The sequence below is a fragment of the Pollicipes pollicipes genome, unplaced genomic scaffold (genome assembly GCF_011947565.3).
Source record: "Pollicipes pollicipes isolate AB1234 unplaced genomic scaffold, Ppol_2.1 Scaffold_2555;HRSCAF=2994_pilon_pilon_pilon, whole genome shotgun sequence".
Lineage (NCBI taxonomy): Eukaryota > Metazoa > Arthropoda > Thecostraca > Pollicipedomorpha > Pollicipedidae > Pollicipes > Pollicipes pollicipes.
Window position 1 is genome coordinate 11622746 of NW_023596136.1, and position 18762 is coordinate 11641507.

General features: G+C 53.5%; 1 protein-coding gene across 1 annotated transcript; it reads left to right on the top strand.

Moving 5' to 3' along the window:
* The first annotated feature begins 4957 nt into the window (after positions 1-4957).
* Positions 4958-18329, top strand: LOC119107637 (uncharacterized). Its single transcript, XM_037231150.1, has 7 exons — positions 4958-5056; positions 9190-9555; positions 10110-10242; positions 10594-10769; positions 15915-15938; positions 16571-16688; positions 17277-18329. The coding sequence occupies exons 1-6, from the start codon at positions 4996-4998 to the stop codon at positions 16657-16659; spliced, it is 849 nt and encodes a 282-aa protein (XP_037087045.1). The 5' UTR covers positions 4958-4995; the 3' UTR covers positions 16660-16688; positions 17277-18329.
* Positions 18330-18762: the final 433 nt, after the last annotated feature.

Consider the following 18762-nt stretch of genomic DNA (forward strand, 5'->3'; position numbering starts at 1 on the left):
CACCGGTGGGTGTGGTCGGTCCTCTGGTGACGTCACACTCGGTCACCGGTGGGTGTGGTCGGTCCTCTGGTGACGTCACACTCGGTCACCGGTGGGTGTGGTCGGTCCTCTGGTGACGTCACACTCGGTCACCGGTGGGTGTGGTCGGTCCTCTGGTGACGTCACACTCCGTCACCGGTGGGTGTGGTCGGTCCTCTGGTGACGTCACACTCGGTCACCGGTGGGTGTGGTCGGTCCTCTGGTGACGTCACACTCGGTCACCGGTGGGTGTGGCGGTCTCTGGTGACGTCACACTCGGTCACCGGTGGGTGTGGTCGGTCCTCTGGTGACGTCACACTCGGTCACCGGTGGGTGTGGTCGTCCTCTGGTGACGTCACATTCGGTCACCGGTGGGTGTGGTCGGTCCTCTGGTGACGTCACACTCGGTCACCGGTGGGTGTGGGTCGGTCCTCTGGTGACGTCACACTCGGTCACCGTGAGTGTGGTCGGTCCTCTGGTGACGTCACACTCGGTCACCGGTGGGTGTGTCGGTCCTCTGGTGACGTCACACTCGGCCACCGGTGGTGTGGTCGGTCCGGTGGTGATGGCCGTGACCTCGCGGTGACCGCCCCATGTCAGCCTCAGGTGTCTAGGTCGCGACCGGTGACACGACCGCGTACGGAGTGGCGTCGTGTGATGTGACACTGCGTGCCCCAGGGCTTGGCGGTGCTCCTCAAGTGAATGAGGCGTCATAGGTCAGCTCTGAGACTTTCGCTTACCCGTATATTATCTTGTTGACTGAGCCATTGAAATGCAAATGTCTGCATCAGCTCTCACGGGTCTGATGTCTCGGTACGGAATATTCCTCTATTGTGTAACACTGTGTCCGCAATTATCACAATAAATATTTGTCTTTTGTTGAAATGGATTTACTTTCCTCCCATCGGCACCATGAATCAGTGATGCGCGTGCTCTTTGTTTTGGGTGCTGGCAAAAGAAAATGCGAGAAAACTGAGGAAAGGAGTGGTCGACCAATTGTGAGATGATCAATTTTGATGAAGTTTCTCCATCATGTTACCTATTTGGGGTACGATGAATGCAGCCAGCCAAACTTATGTCGAGTGAGTAAACCTTCAGCTGGCGAGTAATGTTGAAACTGATGCCTCAGAAACAGGCACGAAGTGACAGGGGCAATTCAAGCGACTGGGTTGCTTGCAACTGTGGGTTGCAGGAAGCCAAATACCCGTTCGACGCCATGGCCGCACACGGGTAAATAAGGCATAGAGAGACAGCGCATCGGCGCGCTTTTGTAAGACGTTGTACGGAGCAAGGGCGGATCCAGAGGGGGGGGGAGGGAGACACAGGGTCATGCCCCACCCCTTGGGCCTTGAAGAGGCCCATTGGCTCCGAGGGGGTCCATCGCCGGCCGATCAGCTGCAGTTCTTTAAAATACAACGCAGAAAAACTGGATATCTCTGGACTTCCAGAGGACCAAGAACAGTTGTAAGTGGAAGTTAAGCGCTTATGAGAAGTAAAAAAAAATCATTAAGCGATTGAAAGTTGCAAACTGGAAATTTTAAGCCTCATTGCACCGTTTAAAGGCCCATTCTGCTTCTGGGAGACCTCTATGCCCACTTTCAGGATCATTTCGATAGTTAAGGAGCATTCCACGCTGTCCTTTATTTCTTTGCAGTTGCTCGGGGGGCCCTGCGCTGTTGTTGGGGCCCTTCCTGCTAGCGTACCGGGGCACTCTTGTCAATCACGGGCCATTCCACGTGTTTTTTTTTTCCATTCGCCAAAAAGGCTCTGTGGGCTATAGCCGGGGTCCCATATCTTAACCTGCCGGATATTCTCGGTTGCCCAGGGGCCCTTTACGTGGGTCTCGGTTAGCATATTGACACACTTGCAACATGCCCATGGGCTCTCTTCATTGGTCTAGGGCGCTACCAATGCTCTGTCACTTGCTTAGGTCCCTGCACTCTTGTCGGGGGCCCATCTGATGGCCTGCTTGAGCACACCAGTCGTTCGGGAACCCTTCACACTAGGTCTTAGGTACTTCTTTTCTTAATGGGGGCCGCACGCGTGGGAAAGGGGCCTTTCTGATAACCTGCTCGGGCACATTCAATCGTTTGGGGCCCTCTACATGAGGCCTGGGGCACGTGCTATTTGAAGCGGCCCTAGGCACTTGTCGGGGGCCCCTCTGTTCGCCTCCTCAGCCACACTGGATTGCTCGGGGGCCCTGCACATTGCTTCTTGGTGTTTGAATTTAGGGCCCTCAGCTCGGGGTCATCTGACGACCTGTTCGGGTACACTCCATCTTTCGGGGGCCCTGCGCACCGGGTTTTGGGTACTTCTTATTTGAAGGAAGGGCCTTACGCTCCTATCGGGGCCCCTTCTGATAATGTGCTCGGGCCCATTCGATCGTGGGAACCTCTACATGTGGTTTTGGGTACTTTCTTTTTGAATGCAGGGCCCTCCGCGCTCTTCGGGGGCCCTGTCTGTTAACCTGCTCTGGTGCACTCGATTATTCGGGGTCCTCTGCATTGGGTCTTAAATGCTCCCTATCTGAACGGAGGGGCTTCGCTCTTTTTTGAGAGCCTTATCCGTTAACCTGCTCGGGCACACTCGACCATTCGGGGGCCCTCTACATTGGGTCTTGGGTACTTCCTTTTTGAATGGAGGGCCCTACGCTCTTGATGGGGCCCCGATATGTTAACCTGCTCGGGCGCACTCGGTCGTTCAGAGCCCTACACATCGTGTCGTGAGTATTTCTTTTTTGAATGGATAGCCCTATGTTCTTGGCGGGCCCATATAATAAGCTACTCGGTCCGTTGGCGGATGCAAAGGGGGAGGGGAGGCACGACACCATGTCCCATGGACCATGCCGAGGGAACCTAAAGGTTCCGAAGGGGCCCATAACCGGCCGGACGGACGCAGTTTTCTTACAACAAAGCTGGAATCCTTTGAACCTAAAGACCACCAAGAGTAATTGTTAGCAAAAGTAAATAGTTCATAAGCAGACTAAGTCTATTTTATGTTGATTGAGAAAATGTTGCTTGGGGAAATTTTGGAGCTCATTACGCTGTCTAGAGCCATTGCAATGTTGGTTTCCTGGCCCTATATGTCAATTTGCCGCGTCAATCTGATCGCTAAGGAGTTTTCCACGTTGCCCTTGATCTCTTTGTATTTTCTCGTAAGACCCAATGTGCTGTTGAGACGGTATATGCCTCTATGCCTGAGCGCTGTTGATCGATCAGGTTTTCCTCCGCGGTTTCTCCCCATTCGCCTGAAAGGCTCTTTTTGCTTTTTCCAGGCCCCATATGCCATGATACAATCAGTTGCTCAGGGATCCTTCATTGAAGTCCCGGGCTATTCCTACTTGCTTGGAGGGCCTTGTGCTGTTGCTGGGGCTTTTGTAAGGTAAGGCACGAAGACACTCGATGCTCAGGGGCCATCTACTTTGATCGAGGGCTCCCTCCCTTTGGTCTCATCTGCGGAGGACTCTTCACTCCTATCGCACAGGGGTATTAATTCATGGTCTTGGATAACTCCCTTTCGCTCGGAGGGTTCTGCGCTCTGGCTGGGGCTTTATATGTAAGCCTGCCGAGGCACTATCGGTCTTTCATGGGCCCACCACGTTGGTCTTGGGTTCTTTTTGCTTGCTCTGCGGACCCTGTACTTGTTGACGGGAGCCACTTTGTTGGCCTCCTGCGGCACCCATGATCGTTCAGGTTTCGTCCTTATTGGCCCTGGTGCCTTCACCTCAGAGCACCGGTCGAATATGCACCGATGAATTTTTACGCGCAATTGCCGAACGTAAGTTTGCATGCCGCCGACGTCGTATGTGTCATTTTCATTAGCTACTGAGTGTGTGACACTTATTATACTAGCGCATCACATTCTTAACATATTTCGAATGCCAGGACATGTTGCACTCCTTTATAACGGAGCAAACATTTTGCTTTGTCATCAGCCATCAACTGATTGCATCGCCCAGGCGGCTAGCCGTAAAAGCATAAGCTTGGAATCAAGTCCATGGCTGGTTTTAATGGTTGTTAGAAGCTATCTCAAGTTCATTTTGTCAGCTGTGCCGAAACACCGAAACACACTGCCTCTGGATAGATTTCTGGGTCCATCATAACGTCCGGAATGCCTTTGTTAACCAGCGAGTTAGATCCCCCCACCCACCCACCCAACCCTCCAATGCGTAGGGGCTACACATTAGCAACACAAATTTAGAGCGCTGCATGCGGCGAATACAGGTGCTGCAATGCCTTTGTGATAGGCAGTAAATGTTACCATACCATTCACATGGGTTGACCCCGTTCAACATCAAACGCGTCATGATCAAGATGTTGATGAACATGAAGATGTTGATTGAAATAAAGCGAATGAGGATAATTGTATGCAAGGATTTGCTCTGGCCTGTGCCTTTATCTCCACCATACTTACGCCACCTTGACCGTCGTGAGTGCGCGGCGCACCTTTTTAAATCATTTGTCCAAATAGAAGAGCTTGATCAAACCATCTGAATCATTTCTAGATACGGGGGGCAGTATCGGCATAGAACGAAATTCAAGGATATCTAGGTTCCCGAATGTCTGCGGCCCTATCGGTAGGTACAACACGATTCTGAGGCAAACTTCCAGCACAAGATGGGATAAAATATTTTCATAAAGTATGTACTATCCGGGAACAAACGACTAGTTTTTCCATTGAAACAGAAGTGAAAAATGGTCTCAGTAGACTGTGGCTTTGCCTCCCCCCCCTCCCCCCCCCATTTCCATCTAAACGAGAGTGTTTTGGTTTCCTGCTCACCTTTTTCATCTGCCCCTATGAATCACAGCGAGCGTCGCAAACCTCTAGTTTTGCATATCGCCGACAGGTGTCTCTGAGGCAGAGCTCGGCTCCCCATCGGAGCCGGCGCAGTTCATCATGCGTGGGAGCCTGGCTTACCGTCCCCTTAGTCAGTGGCGGGTGAATCAGTGTGCAGCCACCACCCATGTGGCCTCGATCATGACATCCTGCTGGCTCTGGATATCTGCCACCGTCTGGATCTCAACGCTTCTTTCGAGAGGTAACATCCAGCAGTCTGAAATGTTGCTGTGCATTCAGAATCTTCTTTGGCCAACATATTTTTGCTTGCTGGTTCCGTTGAGTTCCCAATCATTGTATGCATCCACGCTACACTTACCTGCGATGCATCCCGGTTCGCAAAGACGCCAGAGCATCCGCAGTCTTCGATGCTTTCCGCGTCTGTACAAAGGTGATCCAGAACTTCGTGAGGGTGTCCGGGAGCCAGCGACAATTTGTGCTGCAATTCAATGTCCCTTTGACGTGGATCATCCATCCCATGAAACTATTTGTTCTTTTTCAACCGGTTCAAGGTGTATATCAACACGCAAGGTAGACAGTGCTGGGTACTGTTGTGCTAAATCATGCATGCACATTTATTTGAGGGCTCACCGCTACCCGGTCGCATGTGAAAGCTGACATCGGGTGGTGCAGTCATCTTTTGCTTAAGTTAGGTAAGTATGTGTTTCCTGCTCCCTCAAGCTTGACTTTGGAAACTGCTACTGGAAGAACTTACTGCGCCTACCCCATCTTCAGTGAAAATTTTGAGCGCATGTTGTAGGCACAACTGGATAAGTGAATCTGATAATAACCAAGACAGTTCTCTTCAATGCACGAGGAAGCAGGGACGGACACGAAATCGAGCTCTTGAAGTGGTTTGTTCTGTTGGAGCTGTTTCTGATGGACGTTCCGCTGTTGCGCACGTTTAGATGGGTTTCGCGTCAGTCAAAATGGTAGCAGTGCGAATTGCGAGATTAGGATTTCTCCAACAGGGTAAATCGAGCTGTGTCCGCAATAGGGGCGAAGAATATCAGTAGGACCCGTATTTTGCTTTTCATTTACAAACAGCTGTGATTATTTCAGGTAAATGTAGTGCACATGAAGCGACAAGTGCATGCCGCATAACGCGTGGTTGTGAAAATGTTGAAATCACATCACTCAGGCACTCTAAGTCGGTTTTAAAGCGTCACGTTTGACTCAAGCGACTCATCGCAGTTTCTAGTATCTCTTCTCCATACCTTGACAATCCTGCTTCTGTCTGAAGCATCCCGAGCAGCTGATGCGACGTCTACAACCAGAGAGTCTCCTGACGGTCTGCAGCCTCCAGCATGCTCCGTCTGCATTTGACGCGTCGCGCCGCCCCAGATGCAGTCCCGGTGTAATTTCTTGGCAGGGAGCAATATCTCAAGTAATTTTCCTGGCGACAAGAGAACACGGCCGCCGCCTTGTCGCCGCGAAGGAAACGGCTCTACCTGAGCCGCCGCTCGTCGCCCGAGGGAGAGGACCCTCGCCGGCGAACACCGGCCAGCCGGGGGAGGGGGAGGACCCCGCCGGCGCACACCGGCCAGCCGGGGGAGGGGAGGACCCCCGCCGGCGAACACCGGCCAGCCCGGGGTGAGGGGGAGGACCCCCCGCCGGCGCACACCGGCCAGCCGGGGGAGGTGGAGGACCGTCCCCGGCGAACATCGGCCAGCCGGGGGAGGGGAGGACCGCCGCCGGCGCACATCGGCCAGCCGGGGGAGGGGGAGGACCCCCGCCGGCGCACACCGGCCAGCCGGGGGAGGGGGAGGACCGTCCCCGGCGAACACCGACAAGCCAGGACAGGGAGGACCCCGCTAGCGAACACCGGCCAGCCAGGAGAGGGGGAGGACCCCCGCCGGCGAACACCGGCCAGCCAGGGGAGAGGGAGGACTACTGCCGGCGGACATTGGCTAGCCGGGGGGGGGGGGGGGAGAGCTCGGCCGGCGGACACCGGCCGGCCAAGGAAGAGCCGACCGCCCGGCCGTCGACAGGCCGTCGGTCACGCGCCTCTCCAGCACCGGTCATCGCTCAGCTGGCCCCTGGCCACAGTCACTGGTCACTGGCCGGTGACGCAGAGGCAGCGGTTGGTCGGCCATAGTCGGCACCGCAACGTCGTCGCTGACCTCGCTAGGAAGACTTTGAGATCAATTGGAAATCGGACCAAGTTATTGGATCGCATGATGATAAAAGCTGAATCGGTCTGAGACGTAGCGCAAAGATCACACACTCATCAAGAAATCGAGAGGTCAATATGTTTTGTACTATCACAGGTTTCATACTCATGAATTTTCCTTCTTTGTTGATCTTGCAGCACGTATTGGTTATTTAGACACCGGAATTTCTGATGAAACTGCTTCAAGCACGCTTCAGCACTGACAACGGTGCAATCCATAGGCTGATATTCACTGATGAATTGGAATATCTGTTTCTCTGAACTTGCAATTTTTTTCCTTTGTCTTTGTGAAGCAAAAATCCACAACAAGCAGCCGTCACGCAGGCAAATTGGCTTCCAGAGCGTAATACATTAGCTCACGTTAACAGTATTTTCTGGCATGACAAATGGTTTTGCATGGGTGCTTATTGATCGCCTGTAGGGAGGGGCGGGAAGCACTCGATCCCATCCCCTTGGCATGTATCTCATGGCATACCATAGACGTGGCCCCAGCAGGACGGTGAATGATTGAGGCCACACCACGGAGCCGAATGCTAGTGTTGGGATCAGCGGCTGCCCTTCTACACCGGAGAACACTGTATGGTGTTTGTATACAGTGAGCGATGAGCGAGAGAGGGTGGGAGAAAGAGAGAGAGAGATGGAGAGGAGAAAAAGAGAGAGAGGGGAAGGAGAGAGAGAGAGACAGAGAGAGCGAGAGAGAGAGAGAGAGAGAAGGAAGCGAGCGGAGAGAGACAGATGAGAAGGAGAGAGACGAGCGAAGAGAGACTGGAGATAGAGAGAGAGACGAGAGAGAGAGAGAGAGAGAGAGAGAGAGAGAGAGAGAGAGAGAGAGAGAGAGACGAGAGAGAGAGAAGGAGAGAGAGAGAGAGAGAGAGAGAGAGAGAGAGAGAGAGAGAGAGATGCCGACGGAGCACCACCCGTCGGCTGACCCTGGGCCATTGTGGGCCACCTCCGGACCGATCTCCGGTGGGGTGGCGCCGTTTTTCACGCGTCCGCGCGGGGTAGGGAGGGGATGCCGGCGGGCGGGGACGGTTTTGGCAACGACAGTCCCGATCGATACCGAACGCAGGGCTCTTTTGCCGATGACGACTGTCGTATCGCTTCGAGCCGTGTACGAGGCGAGATGTGGGTCTGTAGGCGTGTCAGCAGGCCCGAGGCGACAGACTGGGCTGCGCAACCAGTCGCTAGTAACAGCATGTGTCCATGGGTGCTGCTGGCTGATGCAAGCGTGATGGCATGTGGTCAAAAGTGACAGCTGACAATGCGCTTTTGAATGGAGAAGATTTGACTAATTTTCCAACCCTCTCCTCGCGAACGTTGCGTTAAAGATGACGTCTGAGAACGTTAAGGTCTGTTTGGTCCCCAATTGAGCTAAACGTGCAAAACAAAACAAGCATGCTGTTTGTCATGTCCGAAAGCTACCGGTGTCGGGCTTTAAAGCTACAAATTATTTTAACAATTTGTGACTTTATTTGCAACCATAAATAAGACACTAGCATTAGCCTTATTCCTCTGAGAGAAACCAGGATATATATATATATATATATATATATATATATATATAAAGAGAGAGAGTGAGAGAGAGAGATACCCAACTTATATATATAGAGATACCCAATATATATAGAGATACCAATATATATAGAGATACCCATGTATCCATTCCCCTGGCTCATCTCCGAGGAATAATGTTTATACTACTCTTTTATCTATGTGAATAATGTTTCTCGCTAATGCAATGATCAACTTATTTGCAACCACATTTCAACTCCGCATCATGCCTTAACGCTGCTCTTATACTAACTATTGGCTTGGTCGGTGGTGTCAAAGTGTATTGCTTATAGCATCATATATCGTTCGTTTTATTGATATAACTGCTGCTCAACACGCCTTCATAGTTCAGTACAGTGTGAAATATGATTCTTCATCGGCAGGGTCCGAGTAAATGCAGATGACGTACATGCCTCAGTTTGGTATCATAACTCTGTGGATGCGGGCGATACGAGTTTACTTTCACGTTTAACCACATGCATCCAAAATTACATGTCATCAATTTTAGACAGCTTTCTGAAGCAGTGGTCCACTGCAGTGCCTGAGCCGCGTCTTCTCCGCTGGCGTGGCCGCCTGTGACCGACATCACGCCGTGCGCCGGTGCCCCGCAGCTTCAGAGGGCGTGCACATCGAGGACCTGCGCGTGCCGCCCGTGGTGGAGCACAACGTGAACGTGACGGCGCTGCTGGACTGCGTGTACGAGCTGCGCGAGCGCGAGAGCGACCTGCTCACCGTCAAGTGGTTCTTCAAGGACGAGACGCACCTGGTGTACCAGTGGGGCAGGGGCCTGCCGCCGGCCGACTCGGGCGTGCTCAAGGGGCGGCTGCACCTGGGCCATGTGGCGTCGCAGGACCAGCTGAAGCGACACCGGGCTCTCGTTATCCACAACCCGACCATCGAGCTCAGCGGCAACTACATCTGCAGGGTGGCCACCAGACAGAACGTGGTCACCGGCTCCAAAAAGATGATTGTGTATGGTGAGGAAGCACACGTCTTTACGGCCTTGTCGATGCATCGCCGCGGAGCTATCTCTACGGAGCCCATCCACCCTGTGCTCTCTCTCTCTGTCCTCCACGCTCTTCCCGAATGCTGATCCATGCATTGCATGCTGAACAGGTGCATGGATTTAATTACGGCAGTCATTCAAGCCCTGCAGAGCCGTGACGGTGATGAGCGGCAGTGCGATCCACCATAGCCAGGACAGACCTATCAGCGGAGCGGTGCAAGTGCTCTGGTATCGCAATGCTGACTTTATGTCCCCAAATACTAACTTGTAATATATATATATATATATATATATATATATATATATATATATATATATATATATACATATATTGTTTGTATGCATCTCGTCTCGCATTCACAACTGATATCGTGACATGAGAAACCAAAACGGCTCACTCGCCTCTGAAGCGCTTCATTTGAAGCCAGTGAATGACATGACGATTTTAAAACCAGCAGGAAGCCGCACCATCGGCTGCTACTGGTCTGTTTTCACTATGATCGCTGCGTGCCTGTTGGGTTTCAGCCCCGGCCAGAACAATGAACCTGACGCAGGACGGACCCGTGGATAGCTCTGTGAATGTCTCATGTGCGGTGGAGGGCGCCTACCCGGTGCCACATCTCGACATATTCATGAAGCAGGAGAGCCGACAAAACAGGTGCCGCACGTCCACTCGTCTGTCTGTTTAGCTCTTCGTGTGCTATAGTGTGCTGAACATTTATTGCTTTGGTACATACCATGCTGACGATGAAACTAGACCAATGAGTCCCAGTAATTGATCTTACCGTAGATGGTGCTGAGAGATTCATTCGTAAACCAAACGTCTGAAATGAGGATCTTGCCGTTTAGCATGTACCAGATCGGCACTGAGACTAGACCAATACGTTCCACAATCGGCACGATCATTTTGAAGCTAGTTCGATGTGGTAGCAGGCAGCACACAGCAGCACTGCTCATGGCACCGAGCTCGCTCGCACTGTGACACGGCACGCCGGGCCGCTGGTACCAGGGTGCTGCTAAAGAACGTGCTGGTGCAGACCAGCCGGACCGAGGAGGGCGTCTACGAGGCGTCGGCGCTGGCGCAGTTGCAAGCGCGCGACATCCACCCACAGACGCTGTTCGAGTGCATCATGACCATCCCGGACACGCAGTACTCACTCAAGCGGGTCATCACCTACTACTCAGGTGGGCTGCGCCACACGTCACCGGGTCATTACCTACTACTCAGGCAAGCCGGCCGCAGGTTACGGGCTCATCACCTACTACTCAGGTGGGCCGCGCAACAGGTCAAGTGGTCACCACCTACTACTCAGGTAAGCCGGTCGCAGGTCACGGGCTCACCACCTACTACCCAGGTAAGCCGGTCACAGGTTACGGGGTCATCACCTACTACTCAGGTAGGCCGGTCGCAGGTCACGGGCTCACCACCTACTACTCAGGTAAGCCGGTCACAGGTCACGGGGTCATTACCTACTACTCAGGTAAGCCGGTCGCAGGTCACGGGCTCACCACCTACTACTCAGGTAAGCCGGTCGCAGGTCACGGGCTCACCACCTACTACTCAAGTGGACCGCGCCGCAGGTCACGGGGTCATTACCTACTACTCAAGTGGGCCGCGCCGCAGGTCACGGGGTCATTACCTACTACTCAGGTAAGCCGGTCGCAGGTCACGGGGTCATTACCTACTACTCAGGTAAGCCGGCCGCAGGTCACGGGGTCATTACCTACTACTCAAGTGGGCCGCGCCGCAGGTCACGGGGTCATTACTACTATCAAGTGGGCCGCGCGAGGTCACGGGGTCATTACCTACTACTCAAGTGGACCGCGCCGCAGGTCACGGGGTCATTACCTACTACTCAAGTGGACCGCGCCCCAGGTCACGGGGTCATTACCTACTACCAGGGGGCCGCGCCCCAGGTCACGGGGTCATTACTACTATCAGGTGGGCCGCGCCCAGGTCACGGGGTCATTACCTACTACTCAGGTGGGCCGCGCCCCAGGTCACGGGGTCATTACCTACTTCTCAGGTGGGCCGTGCCCCAGGTCACGGGGTCATTACCTACTACTCAAGTGGGCCGCGCCCCAGGTCACGGGGTCATTACCTACTACTCAGGTGGGCCGCGCCGCAGGTCACGGGGTCATTACCTACTACTCAGGTGGGCCGCGCCCCAGGTCACGGGGTCATTACCTACTACTCAAGTGGGCCGCGCCCCAGGTCACGGGGTCATTACCTACTACTCGGTAGACCGTGCCGCAGGTCACGGGGTCATTACCTACTACTCAAGTGGACCGCGCCGCAGGTCACGGGGTCATTACCTACTACTCAGGTGGGCCGCGCCCCAGGTCACGGGGTCATTACCTACTACTCAGGTAAGCCGCGCCCAGGTCACGGGGTCATTACTACTACTCAGGTAGAGCGTGCCGCAGGTCACGGGGTCATTACCTACTACTCAAGTGGGCCGCCCCAGGTCACGGGGTCATTACCTACTACTCAAGTGGGCCGCGCCCCAGGTCACGGGGTCATTACCTACTACTCAGGTAGACCGTGCGCAGGTCACGGGGGTCATTACCTACTACTCAGGTAGACCGTGCCGCAGGTCACGGGGTCATTACCTACTACTCAAGTGGGCCGCGCCCCAGGTCACGGGGTCATTACCTACTACTCAAGTGGGCCGCGCCGCAGGTCAAGTGGGTCACCACCTACTACTCAGGTAGACCGTGCCGCAGGTCACGGGGTCATTACCTACTACTCAAGTGGGCCGCGCCCCAGGTCACGGGGGTCATTACCTACTACTCAAGTGGGCCGCGCCGCAGGTCAAGTGGTCACCACCTACTACTCAGGTAGACGTGCCGCAGGTCACGGGGTCATTACCTACTACTCAAGTGGGCCGCGCCCCAGGTCACGGGGTCATTACCTACTACTCAAGTGGGCCGCGCCGCAGGTCAAGTGGTCACCACTACTACTCAGGTAGACCGTGCCGCAGGTCACGGGGTCATTACCTACTACTCAAGTGGCCGCGCCCCAGGTCACGGGGTCATTACCTACTACTCAAGTGGGCCGCGCCGCAGGTCAAGTGGTCACCACCTACTACTCAGGTAGACCGTGCCGCAGGTCCGGGTCATTACCTACTACTCAGGTAAGCCGGTCACAGGTCACGGGGTCATTACCTACTACTCAAGTGGGCCGCGCCGCAGGTCACGGGCTCACCACCTACTACTCAAGTGGGCCGCGCCGCAGGTCACGGGCTTATCGCCTTCTATTCAGGTGAGTGGCTAGCCACCAACATTTCAACGCTTGCTTTCTTTCTCTGGTCGTTGACGTTCCTCGTTCGTCGCATGTCCAGAACTCGGCAGTTCTATGCGATGCTTTTTTTTCAATCGCGAACTGGAATAATCCCTCACCAAGAGCTCTAAGCTCTAAAACGGTTGATACATCACCAAAGGTTCTAATCCCGGTGATGGCATGAACACTTTGAGGCTATTATTTTTACTTTTTATTATTGGTAATGATAATTGACATGAATACTACTAAATTTCCATTTGTGCATAAGACCTCCGCATTAAATCCACTAGAATATCTGAGTTAGCGAATTTCTAAGACAAGTACAGATGACACTGGAAATATCGATCCTTTGGTTGCACATGTTAAAGCCTGTTGTCATAAGAACGGCCATTTTCACGCATCGCGCATGTCACTCGGTTCTCACACACGAGTCATACTTGGGTCATAAATATCCACAGGTCAGATTCATTGCGAACAAATCAGTATACAAACTCTATCCCACGTGTGCCGAGAGCACAGAAAAGTGACTGACAACCGCTCGCAACCTGTAATAAAAAATAGATTGGCAAACATAAATGATAGTCCGGTTCATGCACACATGGGTGATACGCACATGCTGACAGAGTGGTAGCAGTCCATTTGTCTTCGGCCAGACCACTGCTTAGAGACACGGCAGCAGCTATCAGCTCATCGTCCCCACATCAATAACCGCATATACGTTCGCATGCTGACGCTGTGATCGCTCGCCTGTAGCGGTGTGGTGCGCCACATTTGTTCTCCCAGCAGCCGGAAGCCTCTGGGGCCTATGTTGCTGGTCATGGCTACGTCATCAAAATTGCTCATCGATCGCGCTTGGCTGGCGTAGGAGGGCGCGAGGGGAGATCCAGAGATAGCTGACGGGCGGATGGATGAACATCGCGGTGGCTGAGTCCTCGGATGGCAGCGCGGGTAAATAGCGGTTGGTGGCTTGGGAACGCACGCAACTGTATCGCTCGGATAAACTCCATATTTGCGTCACATGAGAGCGAACACGCATGTACAGTACCTTAGTGGTCAGCACTGTTAGTATGACAACAACCGAGGTATTCGAAAAAGGCAGGGCTTAAGCTGAAAAAAAACACCGACAAACACAGTTCTGCGTCCCCTCGCTAAACATCGAGGCAGGCCAGAAGCCGCTGTTGCACCAGCACACAGCCCGCTCGACCCGAAACAGGGACACTGCAGCGTCTCCAGGAGGTCGCAGCGTCTTCAGGACAGCGCAGCGTCTCCGGGACACTGGAGCGTCTCCGGGACAGCGCAGCGTCTCCGGGACACTGGAGCGTCTCCGGGACACTGCAGCGTCTCCGGGGCACTGCAGCGTCTCCGGGATACCGCAGTGTCTCCAGGACACTGGAGCGCCTCTGGGACGCTACAGCGTCTCCGAGACACTGGAGCGTCTCCGGGACACCGCGGCGTCTCCGGGACACCGCGGCGTCTCCGGGACACCGCAGCGTCTCCGGGACACTGCAGCGTCTCCGGAACATCGCAGAGTCTCCGGGACACTGCAGCGTCTCTGGGACACTGCAGCGTCTCCGGGGCACTGCAGCGTCTCCGAGACACCGCAGTGTCTCCGGGACACTGCAGCGTCTCCGGGACACCACAGCGTCTCCGGGACACTGCAGCGTCTCCGGGACACCGCAGCATCTCCGGGACACCGCAACGTCTCCGAGACAATGCAGCGTCTCCGGGACACTGCAGCGTCTCCGGGACACCGCAGTGTCTCCGGGACACTGCAGCGTCTCCGGGACACCGCAGCGTCTCCGGGACACTGCAGTGTCTCCGGGACACTGCAGCGTCTCCGGGAGGCCGGTCGACACTCGGCCTCTGATAAGCTGCAGCCTCCTGACTCCTGACGGATGCGTCGATAACGGCGCTCCCCTGAGTGGCTGCGAGCCGACACGCTCGATCGGCGCAGGCTGTCGGACCGGCCGTCGAGCGCGTGACTGCGGGGGCAGGGAACACAGCCCCGCCACCGGCCATCATCGTTCCGACGCGCCAGACCCCCCAGCCGCCGAGCACGTGACTGCGGAGCGGGGAGCACCGCCCCGCCGCCGGCCATCACCGCTCCGGGGCATCAGCTGCGCTGGTTTGATCGACACAGAACAGTGGTGGGGGCGGGCGCTGCTCCCTCTGCCGACGTTCCTCATCACCCTTCCTCGCGACCGGAGGAACTGACCACGCCGGGCATCTCAACGACCGTCGTCCGGATACAAATTGTATGTGCGTAAATTTTCGTCCCCGCATTATATATTCGGACGTTTAGAATGAGCGAGCGAACGAACACAGACATACAGATGAAACCAAATCCTGGTCTGTTTTGTGCTCGTTTGCATGCAATTGTTAATATTTCAACATCGAGAAAACGTACTGAGGCGAACGATGGCGGAACAGAACTCAGCCAGGATTGAGCGCGCCTTAAATTATCTAACAGCTCACGAAGATTCGTCATGTCTGTCATATTGGCATATAAGATTGAATTTGATGCATTCTATGTTTGTTCATTTACCACATGTTTATTTCACTGTATGTACGCTACCCCGAAGGCGCAGTCCGCGTAGTTTATGACAGGTGCAGATGACTTCTTAAGCGAGGAATATTATCATTTTGTGGTGGTAATGTGCCTAACATAGACAAGCTGTGTTAGTTCCAACATACTTTAAGCCCTGCATCATCACGAAACGATTCTATCCAGGTATTGCCCAATACATTTTGCATCAACCTGAGACAGAGAAAGCGTGGCAAAGCAATGAACCTGAAACGCTAAAGTAAACAAATGAAGCCACTTACTACGCCTTTCGGTCTGATCCATGCATTGTATGCTTTTTACCGGACAATGTTGTCAGTGTTAGCTCAACCGAATTAAAAGCAGTGCGATCAAAGCAAAGCAAAAGCGATCGCTCACATGGTTTGAATTACGGTACTGCACTTTCAGCTTGCGCCCATCGTACGCTTTACGCGTGTGACGTTTTGTACGCCAAGTTCATAAACATCGCACTGGTTTGTTTCAGGTGCGACCCTGGCTGCAAGCACATGTAAGTTCATTAGCAACCATTTTAAGTCCACGTGTAGCAGCGCCCCCCCCCCCCCCAGATGAAAAAATTTCACCGAAAACCGGCAACGCTGGTAATACATCACATCACGCAGGCCACGTTAAATAGCACCATCAAGATTCACAGTGATGGTTGCTGGTGTCCCCATTGACGAGCATCTGAGGATGCAGAAGGGGAGTTTTGCCCCAGCTGTTTGCCGGATTTCACAACCACTGGGCTCCGACGACTGCAGCACGACTCCATGACTCCGTCGCACACGCATGGTCTGCGTTAGTCTTGTGCAGTCTTGTGCAGAAGCCAGGGTAAGGCTTCACTAAATTTTTGTGCATCTCTTCATTTCAAATCGAGTGGTTTGTGTCAAGCTACCAAGCTGCATGTGCAAAGACAGGATCACGTTCGTGGCCGCGGGCCCGGGGCTCATTATGGCCTTTGACGGTGGCCTCCTGTCAACGTACACGGTTCAGGGGCAAATTTCAAGTCACCCGAGTGTGACGCCCCGCCCGGCGAGGTCGTGCTGGATGTCCCCCGACGTCCCCTCACACCCTGGCGAGCCCGTTCTGAGCGCTGTGCTGCTGTCGGCTGTCGTCTGACTCCCTGGCGCGCTCGGCGGGCAGCGGCTGGACGCGGTATGCCCGGCCCTCTGGCGGTGGTGCCGCTCTGCCTGCTACTCGTGCCCGCTGGCGCCGTCTACCCGCGCCGGTAGCGACCACGTCGACCCTCCGCGGGACGCAGGTGGGGACAGACGTCACGCGACGAGCCTGCTGGCGCCAGCTGGGCCTCTAAGTCTCGAACTATGGCAACAACATGCAATAAAGTGTTGTTGAGTGCCGAGTAGGACACCAGTACTCTGCAACGGGCCGGTAGGTGACCATCACAATTTGCAAATTATGCACGATGGCGTTCAAGCGCAATACGCATAATGCATTTACAACTACAGGTGCACGCATTGTATCCTGCACAGCTACAGGCGAAGAGGCGAGTTGACACTATTTCACATTATCAACCTTCCTGGTTACCGATGCATTGTCTGTTCCATAACGAACACTAACTGAGCGGTACTCTTTGTCACATTACTCGACCTTCGTCTCATTATCCGCTGTCGGCAATTGCCCTTTGTTGGGTCATTGTTCTCACCGCTACGCAAATTTTGAAGACATTTGAGGTTTTCTGACCCGTTCTTTGTGTCAATTTTGTTCTAAATTCTACAACCTCGCAGCAATGGCATGTTCTTGAAATCGGATTCGCTTCACGTCGCTGCTAATAGTAACAGAGACAGTCTGATAGAGACTAGCCGGTGCAAGTGACAATGGTCTTTTTCAGGTCCACCTGGTGCTCATGAACATCATCAGGAAAGAAGACTGCAAACATTTACATAATGAAAGTCCTATTTTACGGTCAAAATGTGTGTTCCTTCACAAAAACCAACGTGTACATGTACCTCAGGGATTTTAATTCCAACAGCATGTGTTCCAGATTGTGAAAGGATTTCAAGAGAGGTGGAACGCACTAGTGCAGGGAAGTGTGCCATTATCATTATTTTATTGCTTGGACTTTTGATCTGTCGAATCCTTGCCAGATTACGTAACTGTACTGAATCCGTGATATAGAGGGCGGCTTGGTAAACCAGTCACAGCTAGTCACCCAGGGCCACACGGCAGACATCGCCCGTGTCAAAACTTGCGTTAGGCGCGGCCGATTACACCTGTTGGAAGCGTTCGCTGGATGCTGAGTTGAACTGTGGCAGAACGCCCGACGTAAGGGGCGTAATGGCCGCGTGGTTAGCGCCTTCGACTCGCACGTTGGGCTGGGTTTGAAACATGTCTATACCACAGCCCTGAACGCCAATATTGACCCTGCGAGTCGCTGACGTTCCGTTAACCTTTCTTCTGATTCGCCGTGTTCTACAACGCCGACTGTTAGTGTGGGCGTGGGGTCCGTGTGAATGAACCCCCTTCCGTTTTGGAACCAAGTAAAACAGAGTCTCGCGGGATTATTAGTTAATTGATCTCAACGATATCACGCGATGTTAATATGTTTTCTTTTGCTGGAGCAATAATTGATTGAAATTGGTCGGATCAAAGGTCAAATTTTACGGAAAATCTAATTTTTCAGCTTTAGATTGAGATGTGCGAGACCATGCACGGTAGCGCTGCGACGCTTAAACAGGCATGTTTTCCGTTTAAATCTAGGTACAAGGGGCTGTAGTTGTATGTGTTTTAAGCATATGTTTATGATGTAGTGCCAAATGAAACAGTGTCAGCCCGCCCCGCGCGGTCCGCGGATTCGTCGACATTCGCCCACCTCCTGCGCCGGCCGTGGATCGTCGTGCAGTGTTCCTGAAAAACCTTCGCTTCTGAGAAACCCTAACTGATAAGGGCACATTTAATTAGTTTTAAACACAAAACACGCTGCGCATTGGATGTATCAGAGGCCACCGAAAATTAGGGCGCGATTCTACGACCTGCCGGAGGGCTTTCCTCAGAAAACCTTAGGGAGTTGTGTATCGGCACGCTATTGGGGCAGGTGTTAAAAGGCGTACGGCGACGCGCGCCTCGTTCCCACAAAAAGTGAATGTCGCGCTCGTGGTGCGTCCTGTGGCAATAGCTCTAAATAACTGCGCAGAGAGTAGAGATACGTCTATTACAGCCGGGTGTACTCCTGTTTATGCTGATATGGATGCGTTTCGCAAATAACTATGTCGGGCATGAGAGCAAACTGCGCTCATCTGGTGGCAAGTATTGTACTCAATAAACGCGACGAGAACTGAAAGTTTGAGCGTTTAAGCACCATCAAGTCTTCTATGAAA

Excerpts from the sequence above, each read along its gene's own strand:
- LOC119107637 (XM_037231150.1), top strand. The coding sequence starts at position 4,996 with ATGACATCCTGCTGGCTCTGGATATCTGCCACCGTCTGGATCTCAACG. Across the intron at positions 9,556-10,109 it reads CAAAAAGATGATTGTGTATG|CCCCGGCCAGAACAATGAAC; the intron begins GTGAGGAAGCAC and ends GTTGGGTTTCAG. Across the intron at positions 10,243-10,593 it reads CAGGAGAGCCGACAAAACAG|GGTGCTGCTAAAGAACGTGC; the intron begins GTGCCGCACGTC and ends CGCTGGTACCAG.